The 14,592-nt window shown below is 41.2% G+C and overlaps 1 protein-coding gene across 1 annotated transcript in view; it reads right to left on the reverse strand.

The window, feature by feature from the left end:
- The window catches only part of Tnrc6b (trinucleotide repeat containing adaptor 6B), a 189,883-nt gene that overhangs the window by 25,307 nt on the left and 149,984 nt on the right, over nt 1-14,592 (reverse strand). The window contains exons 15-18 of the mRNA XM_048803107.1: nt 7,368-7,499; nt 6,957-7,052; nt 6,625-6,808; nt 572-709 (exon numbers count right to left, since the gene is read on the reverse strand). Of these exons, the coding sequence (XP_048659064.1) occupies nt 572-709; nt 6,625-6,808; nt 6,957-7,052; nt 7,368-7,499 (550 nt within the window). The remainder of the gene's footprint in view (nt 1-571; nt 710-6,624; nt 6,809-6,956; nt 7,053-7,367; nt 7,500-14,592) is intronic.

The raw sequence follows: 14,592 nt of genomic DNA on the forward strand, positions 1-14,592 counted from the left end.
GTAAATTTTCTCAAGTGTAATATTTCGACTAGAATGCACAAATCAATAATTAATGTGTTAACCTTTTCTTCCCAGACTAGAAAAAATCTTAGCTACGCTGTCACTAGGAAATGATGTGGGTTGATATGGACTATTCAATTTTAATATATATTCATAGGTTATCTGTGCATCCTAATTTTGCACCGAGGCCAGGTTAGTAATAAAAATGATTTTTTTTTTTTTTTTAAAGTTTCACTTAATGGTCAACATCACTTTTTCTTTGTCTTTGTTCTGGGGATCTAACCCAGGGGCACTTTACCACTGAGCTACATCCCCAGCCGTTTAAGAGACAGGTTCTCACTAAATTGCTGAGGCTGGCCTCAAAATCCTGTAATCTTTCTGCGTTAGCTTCCCAAGTCACTGGGATTAAAGGCATGGGGCACTTTGCTGTGCTCTTACCCCACTTTTTGTAAAAGAAAAAAAAATCTGACATAAAATCTGTTGATAATTATGCACTAAAATATGGCAGCTGCTTCATCAAAGCCTGCTGAGGTCAGAAGGGCTACTGCTAGTACCATGGGCATGCTCTTACCATTTTTGTGCATGTTGGCTTCCTGTGTGGCTACAGAGGGCAGTCCTTCCATCATGGAGGTCCACTGTTTGAAGCGAGACTCAGTCCCAGCCTCCTTCCCACCAACCATGCCATAGTCCATGCCACCAGAGCTGAAGCCTAAAACAGAACAACGGTCATGTCTTGTAAATTTCTCATTATCTAACCAGGAGTCCCCAGATAGAAGCCTTAGTTTGTCATTCACAGGTTAATTCACAGTCTCTTCGCATAGTAATAGACACTTTGATTTGAAAGTTTGATTTTGGCTCCTGCTTGCTAAAAAAGTTGCTGCCTCTTTGTTAAGGTATGAAAATATATGTCATTGCCATCTAAATAAGTCCACCCAGTGCCAGCATGCATTCACTTTTTCACTGAGCCAGACAGTGCATTGGGGCCACTCATTCTCCAATGGAGGTGGATTCCAGATGCCAAACCAACATGGGAGGACAGAGGACAACAGTGATAGGGTTGTCACAAAGGTACTGGGGAGGAAAAGCTTTGCAGAGGCCACATGATCCAAGGCCTGGGAAACCAAGTGCAAGGCTCTGACTCATGACATGTTTCAGGAATGGCAAGAAGTTCAATGGACTCCAATGTTTACCTGACTATGGGATGAAGTGAGGCAGAGAATACCGGGGATGCAGAGAGACTAAAAGCCATGTTATGTAGGGTCTTTACATATTGGGCCGAGGATTGGGACCTTTTTTCTCTACGACAGGAGAGAAATAAATTTTTAAGCAAGAGAGGATCGGGCAGGGAGAAGAAGGGAGAGAGAGAAAATGAGAACTATGTTTGTGTTTCAGAAGAAAACTGGCAGGGTGAGAATGGGGTGGATGGAGGCTGGATAGAATCTGAGAAACCAACTGAGAAGTAGAATTCACACAACAAGAAATAACCTGAAACTAGAGGAGGCAGTAAATGAAAGGCTGAGTTTGTGATGTGTGAGCCCTGGGAGTTAGGCTCTTTGCAATAGTCACAGGGATGTTTCCCTACTGCACAGAGCAGAGAATTGAAGGCCACAGGTGTGTACAAGACTTGCTGATAGACCCACATGGTCCACCACCCACATAACACTTCAAACTGACTCTAAAAAAGGAAAACTGAAGACTAAAACTAATGGCATGGGCAATGGGAAGAACCATGAATACCCACAGAGAAGCAAGAGTGAGCAGTGGAGAATGCCGTGTGCAGCCCAGGTAGGTGAATGGCACCCCCACCACACCAGGGCATTAGGCCTGCAGCAGCCCAGCGCCGGTACCTCTAGCCATAATGCGGGTCCCACTACAGCCGGACCAGAGGCTAGCAGACCCCACCCGGCCTTCCCACCATCTGCGTGATTCCTGAGTCTTCCTCAAGGTCCACTTATCCAAATCCCTGGGGCCCAGGCCGTGCTTTTTCTCCACCCTGTGCTTACCTTGTTGGTCTGGGGTGGTTTTATAAACACATAATAAATCAAGGGGGAATCCTTCCTGTCCTTCCTTTAAAGTGTTGCAATTTATAGAAAGAACCCTGTTCTCCTACATATTCACAACTGAATTTACTAAATCCAAGTGACTGCTTGGAGATAGGGAGCAGGAATCCTTAAGATGAGACAAATATGATATTAAATAATTTTTAAAGAAAATATATTTTTTCATTTATCTTATGTAGCAAAAATGAAATGATTGAAGAAGACTTTCTTTGACATGGCCTTCATGACTATGTAGGTTGTCCTCAAACAAGTTATACCTGTACACTTGAATGAGAAAACCAGGCCAAGATGCTTAGATTGCAGGTCATCTGAAAGCACAGCTCCAACTGTCCAGGAAAGAGCTTTTGAAAATAAAAATAACCTAGATTCGATAAAGATTAAAAAGAATGCAAGGACTGGTAAGATGAAGCAGAAGTACTTAACTGTTAATTTTCTTTAAAGTTACTCTAAAATGTCTTTAAAATACACAGTGAATTAAAGTTACTTAATTTTAGCTGCTCAAGAGTTAATCTGTGATACATGAAGTGTAGAAAATTGAGAGTTATAAAATCTTCAGAAAGGGAAGAGTTGAGCAGACCCAGCTGAAACTCAGCTAATGTGGGCATCTGGCTCCTCAGAAATTTGGGGACCAAGTGCTCACAACAGGGCAGCGATTCCTGAGTCTTCCTCGAGCACAACCACATCACAGGGCTTGGTAAGGAAAACAAAACAGAAGGGATAAGAGGGAGAACAGGAGATAAAACTTCCTTGGCAAGTTCCATACACAAACCTGGAACTATGAGAGGAAAAAGTCAGTTCAAAGGCGACATTGGGACCTGGGGGTGTGGCTCAGTGGTAGACTTTGCTTGCCATGCACAGGGCCCTGGGTTTGATCCCTAGCACCACAGGAGAAAAAGGACCTACTGGTCATGCCATAACTGGTATGATACCAAATCTCCAAGGAAGAGAGATTAATAGGGCTAATTAACAAATAGCAGGGGGTATTTCACTAGTAACCCTCTGGCTATCTATGGACTTCACAACCTGTGATCTAGGAACTTGCTACTTCATCAAAACCCAACTTCCTCAGTCCACCAAGTAGCTTCCCTGTAATTCTTCACCTCAAAAGACAGAGCTTGCAGGGTGTGGTGCCTCGTAAGCCTGTAATCCCAGCTGCTCAGGAGGTGGAGACAGAAGGATCACAAGTTCAAAGCCAGCCTCAGCAATTTAGTGACGCCCTAAGCAACTCATTGAGACCCTGTCTCTAAATAAAATACAAAAATTGGCTGAGGATGTGGCTCAGTGGTCCAGTGATAAGAGTTCAATCCCCGGGACCCTGCCCCACAAAAAAGAGAGTTTTAACTTAAATCACACAAGCCATTTAGATCTGTTCAATGAATATTTATGGAGAGCTCAATTTGTGCCAAGCTCTATACCAGGAGCTGAGACTCTGGGAGAGATAAGCCATGCTCCTTGCCTTCCCTGGGCCACAATCGACAGAACATGCCCTTTATTGCTCTTATCATTCTTGCAAGCAGGGCCCTTTGCCTGCCTTATCTGCCCTTGCCAGAATGACTTTCTTCTGCTCCACACACTCAAATCCCTCACCTCTTCATCACCACCATTTGGCTCAGTTCCTACACTTTTGAAGATACCCTCTCAAATTAATGCTTTCTCACACTGTTCATGCCTTCACTCCCTTCCCTATGCTTTTTTACTCTTTAGGTCACTGTAGCTGAGCCCTAGGTGAGATTCCTAGCACAGAAAATAGCAGCAGCAACAATCCAAAATCCAAAACAAAAACAAACTGCTGCTTATATAATGATTGTAATAAAAACCACATGTAGGAGGTTAAAGTGGAAAGACTGCTTGAGTCCAGGAGTTTGAGACCCTTCTCAAAAAAAAGTATATACACACATGCACACAACAAAGAATAAATGATAAGAGAATCGAGCCACCCATAATTACTCATCCTAACAACTGTGCCATGTCCACATGAACACCTAGCATTTCACACAATCTCTTCTGTCATTTTTACAACTCCAATATTCAAAGTTCTACTCTTGGGCTGGGGTTGTGGCTCAGTGGTAGAGTGCTTGCCTACCATGTGTGAGGCGCTGGGTTCGATCCTCAGCACCACATAAAAATAAATACAATTAAGGTATTGTGTCCTACTACAACTTAAAGTTCTTTTTAAAAAAATTAGCAGGTTTTTAACCAGCATATAATTTTAATTTTTAGGAGAGGCAGAAAATATGAAACACGAGAACTTGTCACTGAAATAAATACATTGTAAAATTTTAGATTTTGAACAACTAATTGACTAAGTCATTCACAGCCTAAAGGAAAGGACAATAGTTCCTCCATAGGCTTGTCCTGGTGCATTTAAAGGTATCAGAGTCACTAAGCCATGCTGATCTAGCTGTGCAAGATGGGGTTTTCTTTTCACCCACAGATATGCCCTAGGGTTGGGTATGGTAAAGTGCTGAAAGAACCTTGTGCATCTGATCATGTGGGAAAGCCGCCTTTGCCTTTCAGATGCCCTTCCTCCTTGGGAGTGCTGCTTTATCTCTGAACTACACCACCCAAGCTCTACTGTACTCTGACAAAATGGGATGGGTGGCAAGTTGCCCTGCTTCATTATCAGAAACTGTGTCTAAATTCAGAATAACCTGGACAAGTTAAAGTACCTAGGATCTTCCATTAGGCTTCATCCGAAACAGAAAATATGATTAAGAGGTTTCAGGCAGGAACCCAGTGGTCACCATACTTTTAGGAGTCATTCTGGGAGTTGTCCCACACTTGGCCCCCCTGGGCTGCTGTAGCGCAGAGGAACATACGGTAATACAAGGTGGCAGGAGCAGAGAGAGTAGTTTTTCTTTTTGTGGGGCTGGGGACCAAACCCAGGGCCTTGTATATGCGAGGCAAGTATTCTAATACTAACCTATGTCCCCTGGCCCCAGAAAGGCTATTCTAAATTTAAATCAATACTCAGGCAGATTAATTTTAAGAAGACAGTTGATGGAAGCTGGAAATTAATTCCCCTAAACTACTGGAGTCAAGGACACCCTAAAGTCTTTGCTCTTGCCTGCAAGTGATCTGGCCTCCTGGGAGGCATAGCAGAGAGCAGATGTTTGTCAAGTCACTTTGTCATCCAGAAGTATAGATTTCAGGTCTTCTCAATCATCTTTTTTTTGTTGTTGTTGTTTGTTTGTTTGCATAGAATGTTATCTTCTTTACCAGTATAAATTCTAAATGTTGTCAGTCTAAATGCTGTCTAGTCAGTGATATGTTTTTTTTTTTAAGTCTTTAAACTTTATTTTTAAATAACTGTTGCCTCACTGTTTGAATTCTGCTTACAGCATGCCCCCCGCCCCCCCTTCTAAAACAGCTAAGGTTTGCCTGACAATTTGTGTGTGGGTGTGTACACAGTACTGGGGACTGAACCCGAGCTTCCCACATGCTAGGTAAAGGCTCCACCACTAAGCTGCATGCACAATCCTTTTTATCTATCTTGAGACAGGGATACCCAGACTGGCCTCAAACTTGTGATCCTCCTGTTTCAGTCTCCCCAGGTGCTGCAATTGCAAATGAGAGCCACCATGGCCAGCTCCAAAAAAATTCCTGGTTTTTTTTTTTTTTGTATTGGGGATTAAACCCAGAGGTGTTTTACCAGTGAGCCACATCCCCAGCCCTTTTTATTTTGAGACAGGGTCTCACCTAGTTGCTGAGGTCGGCCTCAAACTTGTGATCCTGCTGCCTCAGCCCCCTGAGTCACTGGGATTACAGGCATTCACACAGCTTAATGAAAGTGTACTATTCTATTTAAGTCACATGAAATTCTGATACTGGTAGAATTTTTATCAATTTGCTTTATAATTTTAGCTCTTTTTACTCCTCCTCTTCCTGTAATGGGTTTGAACCCAGGGGTGTTTTACCATTGAGCTACATCCCCAGTCCTTTTTTTGAGACAGAGTCTCACTAAGTTGCTGATGCTGGCCTTGAACTTGCAATCCTCCTGCCTCAGCCTCCTGAGTAGCTGAAATTATAGGGGTGCACTATTGCACCCAGCAAGCTTCTCATTTAAGAGATTTTTATCAGATGAATAAAATAATTCAATTTGTACATATTTTAATAGATTATAACCTCAGCCAGGTGTGGCAATTAGAATATTTATACTTACAACTGTCTTTTAAAAATTCCCTGTGGAGTATACATGCATATATGAACATGGCATAATGAATCTCACTATTATGTATAATTATAATGTTCCAATAAAAAAAAAAAAAATTCCTGGCAGGAGGAAAAATTTTGGCCTTTGTAAACATGCTGTCATAGAAGGCTGCTTTGGAACCAGAGGGGTTGGAACCCAACTCTGTTATGTACTAATTGTGTGGTGAATCTAGGAAAACCAGAAAAACTTAAGAACCTCAGATATTTCGATCTAACCTATAAAACAGGGATAAGAATATTTATCTACCTTGTATGGCTACTATTAAAATGAAGGGAAATGTAGGTCCAACCTCTACCACAGGCTTAGATCAGCAGATTTTTTAAAAGATAATCTTCATTATGAACACCATACCAGAACCATATCCAGGGATTGGCCCTTTGGTCTGAAGGTCCGGGAGCCCCACATTCAGTGCGTTGGGTACCATGTTGTCCAGATGTGGCTTGGGCCCAACCGGATGAGATGGCGAATGCTTCATGCTTGGCTGCCGCTGCTGCTGCTGCTGTTGCTGCTGGAGTGCACTCACCATTCGAGCCAGCTGGGGGAGCAGCGTCCAGATCAAGAAGGACACAAAGGACAGGAAAGGAAGACCATAAGCCAACTGTATGCGAGTCTACTCTGGGATCAGAGGGTAAGGCAGAGGCATCCCTCACACAGAGCACAGGGGACCCTTCCCATCCACGAACCTGCTGTTCTTGCTGCTGGCGCACTGCTTGAGAAATTTTTCTCTGGTTCTGCAGTAACTGCTGCTGTTGCTGCTGCTGTAGGAGAAGCTGACATGCCTATAAAACAAGGAGAGAAGTGAGGGAACCAAAGCATACTAAGATTGACTTTCAGAGAATACTGTAAGGGCCTGTGCGCTGGCATGCAGGTCACCAATTCAAAAGCATCAATAAAGAAGTACCACTACCTTTATCTTCAGTTTAGCTGATAGAACAACCTTTAAGGAAATGCAACAGTTTGCATAAAAGTTTGAACTAATGCTCTTCAAACATAAAAAGTGACCAAGATACATGAAGGAAATCAAAGTTAAAAGGAAAAAAAAAAAAAAAAAGCAAATAGCCTTTTTAGTTATCAAAGGAAAACCTACTACTTACCAACTGAAACTGGGGGATCTGTGGAAGCTGGCTCAGCATGGCAATTTGTTGAGGAGATAATTGGGGCCCCACATTGAAAAGACCTGGGTTCAGGCCACTGTTGGGAAACTGCTTGAGCATTGAGGCAGAAACCTAGCCAAATAAAACAAAAGGGAGGGGAAAGCCTCAGAATTTATCAAAACAAAACATTTATTTTTTTGTGAAAACACTCTTGATGCATTTAAGCAAACACTGCCATGTTTTCCTTAAAAAAATATTAGCAGGAAATATACCAAAGTGTTAACAATGATCATCTGTGAGTAGTGGGATTTTAAGGGCTTTTTAATTCTCAGACTTTTCAGTTTTCTACAAGAAAACTGATGAGTTTTACCATTAGGGAGAACATGGGCAACAAAAATACCAACAATGATACGGCATTTGTGTAATTAAGAAATTACCAGTGGGGCTGGGGATGTGGCTCAAGCGGTAACGCGCTCGCCTGGCGTGCGCGGGGCGCTGGGTTCGATCCTCAGCACCACATAAAAACCAAATAAAGATTTTGTGTCCACTGAAAACTGAAAAATAAATATCTCTCTCTCCTCTTAAAAAAAAAAAAAAAAAAAAAGAAATTACTAGTGGAGGGGCTAGAGTTGTGGCTCAGTGGTAGAGCACTTGCCTGGCATGTGTGAGGCCTTGGGTTCAATCCTCAGCACCACATGTAAATAAATAAATAAAATAAAAGATCCATTTACAACTAAAAAATATTTTTTGGGGGGGAAAAAAAAGAAATTACTAGTGGAAACATGCCTTCAAACAAAATATACCTGACTACACAGAAAGTAAATGCTTACAAGAGAGTCCTATTACACAGCTAACAACAAAATATTAACTTGTAAAGAGACACTGGTGTTTCCACTCATGACTTCTGATAACCAAATGGAGCTGCAAAGAGCTCATGGAATAGAACCTGAAGTTTAAGGCCCAGCTACTTCCTTTCTCCTGACTTTCAGTAGTCAGGCTGGATTTCTGGATGCTCTGGTGACAGGGAAAGGACTGCCTCCCACCTCTGGGCCACTTGTCTAAGAGTGTCTAATGTAAGCTGAAGTGAGTTTCTGCCATTTTCATCCAGGAAAGTGGCAGCTCAGTTGGACCATGTAAACCTAACACCTCTCCTCTGAGGGCACGCAGCTCAAAGGTTTGTCGCTAGCCAGGGGCAGAGGCACAGCTGTAATCCCAACTACTCATGAGGTGGAGGCCGAGGATCACTTGAACAGCCTGGGAAATATAGTGAGACCCTCACCTCAAAATACAACAAGAAAAACAATCTAAACCAAGACCCTCATCTCAAAAGAAAACAACAAAAAACAAGTATCGTGCTACAGGCAGCATACCTGGGCATGTATCCCAGCTCTGCCATCTCTAAGCTTTATGACACAGCAAGTAACTTATCTGACCTTTCTGAGACTCTCTTGCCTTATCTCCAAACAGGAATAACAATAACTTCGGTGGGTTACTTGAAGATTTCAAGTTACTTAGAAATGTATTCCATAAATATTCATGTTATGCCACAAGATGGTTCTTTAAATGTTCAGAGGCAATGAACACAGATCCCTTCCATCTCACCTTCAGACTGAACATATTCACTTCTTTCTCCTGCAGCTTACTACTTCTCAATGCACAGAGCAAAGCAGAAAGCCATTTTCTAGAGGGGGGTCTCACACCAAGCCAACCTGGCTACCCCTATCCATTTTGCCTAGAGTCAGGCTTTCAGTAACAATGTCTAGATCTCAGTTTCTCTGGTGATCGCCTCTGCACACCCAATTCAAATACTAAGTTCAATGTCAATTAAAATCTGCAATATTTTAAGATGTTCTGCTCCCTGGTATAGAATTTAGTATTTAACCATGTAGCTAGTTGTTGTTGTTTTGGTACTGGAGATTGAACCTAGGGGTTTCTCTACTTCTGAGCTACACTCCAGCCCTTTTTATTATTTATTTTGAGGAATGATCTCACCAACTTGCTGAGGCTGCCTCAAACTTGTGATCCTCCTGCCTCAGCCTTCCAAGTCACTGGTATTACAAGTGTGTGTCACTGCACTCAGCAGCTGGGTTTTGAAATTTTACTAATTTATTTTTGATCTGAGTGTAGGACCTCAGATTTATCTGTGTACACACAGTAGATGCTTGATAAATATCTATGAAATGAATGAGCCTCTATTATATTTTTTTTTTAGAGAGAGAGAGAATTTTTTTAATATTTATTTTTTAGTATTCGGCGAACAAAACATCTTTGTTTGTATGTGGTGCTGAGGATCGAACCCAGGCCGCACGCATGCCAGGCGAGCGCGCTACCACTTGAGCCATATCTCCAGCCCTCTATTATATTTTAAGTTGTTCAGATCACTCTACCCAATTCTTTTCTACCCTATTATTATTAAACTTATTCCCAGGCCCCAGCCCCCTACTGGCTCACTGATGAGAATGCAGAACTTGATAGAGCTGAGGACTTTTTTACTAGTATGCTACTAAAAACTTCCTTCCAACCTGAAACTGATTTTTTTTGTAAATAGCCATTTAGTAATTCACACAACTATTTTAGCATTTAGCCTGTGCTTTTCCATTTTGTCTAAAACAGAGAGAGAGCATGTCAACTGACCTTCTGAGGCAGAGAGGTACAACAACCTACCTCATTCTTATGATCGAATGCTTTTACCAATTAGTGAAAGGAATGACAAGTTAAAACCTGGGCCATGTGTATGTGCCTATGGTCTCAGCTACTCAGGAGGCTGAGGCTGGAGGATCATTTACGCCCACTAGAGTTCCAGAACAGCCAGGATAATGCAGTGGAACCCTGCCTAGGGGGAAAATAAATCCCCAAAACCCAACAACAAACAAACCAAAAACCAAACCCCCCTTGGTAGCAAGCTGTGATTATTGGTTACTATCAGAGTTGCTCTCAAGCCGCTCCACGCACAGGGACACAGATCTTTTGATTTGATCATTCTTCATTTTAGGTTTCATATGGAGTTTTTTGGGCAATGCTGGGGACTGAACTCAGGACCTTGCACATTCTAGGCAAGTACTCTATCACTGAGCTAATAAACCCTCATCCCCAAACATTCTTGTTCTTAAGAGAAAAGACAAAAGTAATAACAATGTTACTTCTGTTTTGTAATAATTTTTTTTTATATTTATTTTTTAGTTTTTGGTGGACACAACATCTTTTTTTTATTTTTATGTGGTGCTGAGGATCGAACCCAGCGCCCTGCACATGCCAGGCAAGCACGCTACCGCTTGAGCCACATCCCCAGCCCAAAAGGTTTTTTTTTTTTAATCTTATTTTTTTTTTGGTGGGATTTTTTTTTCTTTTCTTTTTTGGAACTGGGGGTCAAACCCAGGGCTTTGCGAATGTAAGGCAGACGCTTGCCATCGAGCTACATCCTAGCCCCTTTTTTGTAATAATGATGGGCATTATACAATTAGTCTAAGCAAGGATTCCTTTTCTAGTCACCAAATTGCACCAAACTAAACGCTGAAGGTTCTTTGAATCTACCTTTTCTGTAGGCCTCAGCTTGTTTGTTTTAATCCTCCAACACTTACACATGTTCGTCCTTGTTTTCACCCTTACTTTCCATCTTCTGAAAATGCCCCTTTAAAAACTATCAAGAGGGGCTGGGGATGTGGCTCAAGTGGTAATGCGCTCGCCTGGCATGCGCGGGGCACTGGGTTCAACCCTCAGTGCCACATAAAATAAAATAAAGATGTTGTGTCCACCGAAAACTGAAAAATAAATATTAAAAAATTCTCTCTCTTTCTCTCTCTCAAAAAAAAATTATCAAAAAAACCCTATTATCTCTTTGTTATCACAATCAAAGTCACATTCCTCAGTTTCCTTTTGCTTTTAGGTCACTCTTTACCACATTTTCAAGAATTTATGCCCATCTTTTCTTTGACCCTTTCTAGTGTAGAAACATCTGACCAAATTCAGGTTTTCATAATTGGCTTATCAACCTTTTTTTTTTTTTAAACCAGGACCTCAGTCAAATGTACTTACTCTATCAATTCTATCACTTTGGAAAAAGCATTCTGGCTAAGAAAACTATACAGTTTTCCCAGTTGTTCCCTCTTCATCTTCGAAGAAATGTTGATGATGTCTAATATCAAGCATCACCATTCAATTTAAAAACTTGTCTGGCTGGGCATGGTGGCGCATGTCTGTAATCTCAGCAATCTGGGAGGCTAAGGCAGGAGGATCACAAGTTCAAAGGCAGCCTTAGCAACTTAGTGAGATCCTAAGCAACTTAGCAAGACCCTGTCTCAAATAAATAAATAAATAAATAAATAAAATTTTTAAAAATGGCAGGCTGAGAATGCAGCCCAGTGGTTAAGCACCTCTGGGTTCAATCCCCAATACCAAAAATATATACATGCATACATACATACATATATACTTGTCTGACTTCCTATTTTGGACTTCTGGCAGATGTAAGCACAATATGAACATACCACTACTGTCCATCTTGTGTCTGCACCAGTTTTATGGCTAGCGTGTGGAACACACCCCTACCCAATTATCCCTAAATAGTAACTCTTCATCACCTGTCCTCTGAATTCACCCAAATGATAACCAGTGTAACTTAAGTCAATGTCTCTGACCTAATAATTCTATCCTCATTGTAATAAGAGTTGTCCCCCGCCCCTGGGGGGTGAGAATAGATATTCCATGTGCTATCAATCATATTCCAAACCAGTCTCTTACAGTCTTATCCTACTATACCTCCAATACCCATGAAGTTCCACATACCACTTTCTGTGTGAATCTTAGTCATCGATTTGGCAACAATAGTTGGTTAAATAGTGTTCCCCTAATATAAATTCATGTTCATTTGGAAATTTAGGCTGTAACCTTATTTGGAAATAAGTCTTTATAGATGTAATCAAGTTTAGCAAAGGTTATAAGATGAGGGTGGACTATAATACAGTAACTAGTGTACTTATAAGAAGAAGGGACTCTGGATTTGGGAGGTGAGGGGGTAGGTACAGAAAGCCACATAAAATATAGAGATAGTTGGGGGGAGAAGACCATGTGAATATGGAGACAGAGATGATGATGTCTACAAGCTAAGGGACACAGGAGTGCCAGTAACTCCCAGAAGCTAGGAGAGAGGCACCAGGACAGACTTTCTTCCCTCAGAGTCTCCAGCAAGAGCCAACTGTGATATCACCTTGGTTTCAGATCCGAAGTCTCCAAAAGTAGCCAAGAATATACTTCTATTGTTTTAAGTCATTTCATTTGTAGTAATGTGTTGTGCTGGCCCTAGGAAATGAATATAGTACTGGTACAATTCTCTCGACCTCTGTGGCCCAATACATTCACTATTTCCTATGGCTAATGAGCACGTGAGACATAAGAGTCTAAACTGAGACTTATATTTTTAAGTGTAAAATACACATCAGATTTCAAAGAATGGGAGGTAGCAAAAATATCAATAATAATATTAGGCATCAATTACATGTGAAAACGATAATTCTGTATATACAGTGTTAAAGAATATATATTACTAAAATCCTGCAGGTTTCTCTTTGTTTTTAAATGTGGCTATTGAAAAATTTAAAAATTTTAATCTATTGTATTATTTCCAAATTCCTTCCAAGTACTATTGATTTGTAGGAGCTCTCTTCTACTTGGTTTGTTTTTCAAACTGCTGGCCTTCAAAATAAATGGTGCTTGTCTGAACTTTCATTTTCCTTTCCTTTGGTTTAAGCAGCTCCACTGAAGAAATCAGCTGGACTCTGATTAACCCACTTCTCTTCAGTCTTGAAAATGGATACCATCTTTGGCCCAGAGCCTAGTATCCCCCACACCACCATTCCTTTTACTCAAAATTAGCACCATTCAAAGTACATATCCTAGAGAAACACAGTCTAGAAGATAAATCTAAGAATATTCACAGCAGTTATAAGGCATGGTGGTACACACTTATAATCCCAGCAACTCAGGAGGCTGAGGCAGGAGGACAGCATGTTTGAGGCCAATCTCAGCAACTTAGTGAGANTTGTTGAGGAGATAATTGGGGCCCCACATTGAAAAGACCTGGGTTCAGGCCACTGTTGGGAAACTGCTTGAGCATTGAGGCAGAAACCTAGCCAAATAAAAAAAAAGGGAGGGGCCTATATACTATACAATTTTATTACATAAAGTACAAAAAAGGCAAAGGCAAGCTGAAACAAGACAATGTTTAATGATAGTTACAGAAAGACTAAAGAAAAGGATAAGAATGCTAACATGGGGCATTCTTATATTCAACTAGTATCACTGATGACTCTGGAGACTAGTGACACTTTGGAGGACTTCCTGTCTAGCCTTGCTCAACTACTCCCTTCTACAGGTTGCAGATGTGCCATATCCCTCCAAAGAATTACCCATGAACTGAGAGCAGCACCACTAAGTTCCTGGCAAATGACTGTTCATACCTGGGTTGCAGAGTAATTAAAGTGCAGGTTTGCACATTCCCATTGCAGGGTGATAATTACTCTGTTTTAAAAGCCCTTCAATCTCCAGCTGGGCTGGTGAAAGTGAAGCTCTTGTTGCAATCAACATGACATTTAACCAAGCACTGCAGGTGCAAAATTTAAAGGTAAGACACAGGCCTGCTAGAATGTTACTTTCTGCATATTTGAGTGACTGGAGGAAAATGACAACAGTAGAAACAATGAGGGCTGGAATACTGGTAACAAATCATTAGTTGGTTGTTTTGTGGTATTGGGGCTCCAATGCAGGGCCTCACACAAGATAGGCCGGTGCTATACCACTGACTGAGCTCATCCTCAGCACTGCAACAAATTTAAAGATGAGTTTTGAGTGTCTGCTGTGCATGCTTACATTAAATATTGGCTTCCCCTATGAAGTGGTCAAAATGGATATAGAATTTGATATTTATCAAAACTTTGAAAAATGTTCATGCACTTTGATCCCAAAACATCACTCTGGGCAAAGTTTCTTATATAAGGATTTCTCTGCAGCATTACTTATAATAATGAAAAATTAGAAACAATTTAATATTCAATATTGGGGGAAGAGTATTAAGTAAATAAAGGTAAATGTACCTGATGAAATATCATTAAGACTGATCAACATGAGAGTGTAGCTCAGTGGCAGGGTCTGTGAAGTTCAAGGAAAGCCCTGGAGGTGGCACAATGTATGTAGCCCAGCAACTTGGGAGACTAAGGCAGGAAGATTATACATT

The sequence above is a fragment of the Marmota marmota genome, unplaced genomic scaffold, assembly GCF_001458135.2.
Source record: "Marmota marmota marmota unplaced genomic scaffold, marMar, whole genome shotgun sequence".
Taxonomy (NCBI): domain Eukaryota; kingdom Metazoa; phylum Chordata; class Mammalia; order Rodentia; family Sciuridae; genus Marmota; species Marmota marmota.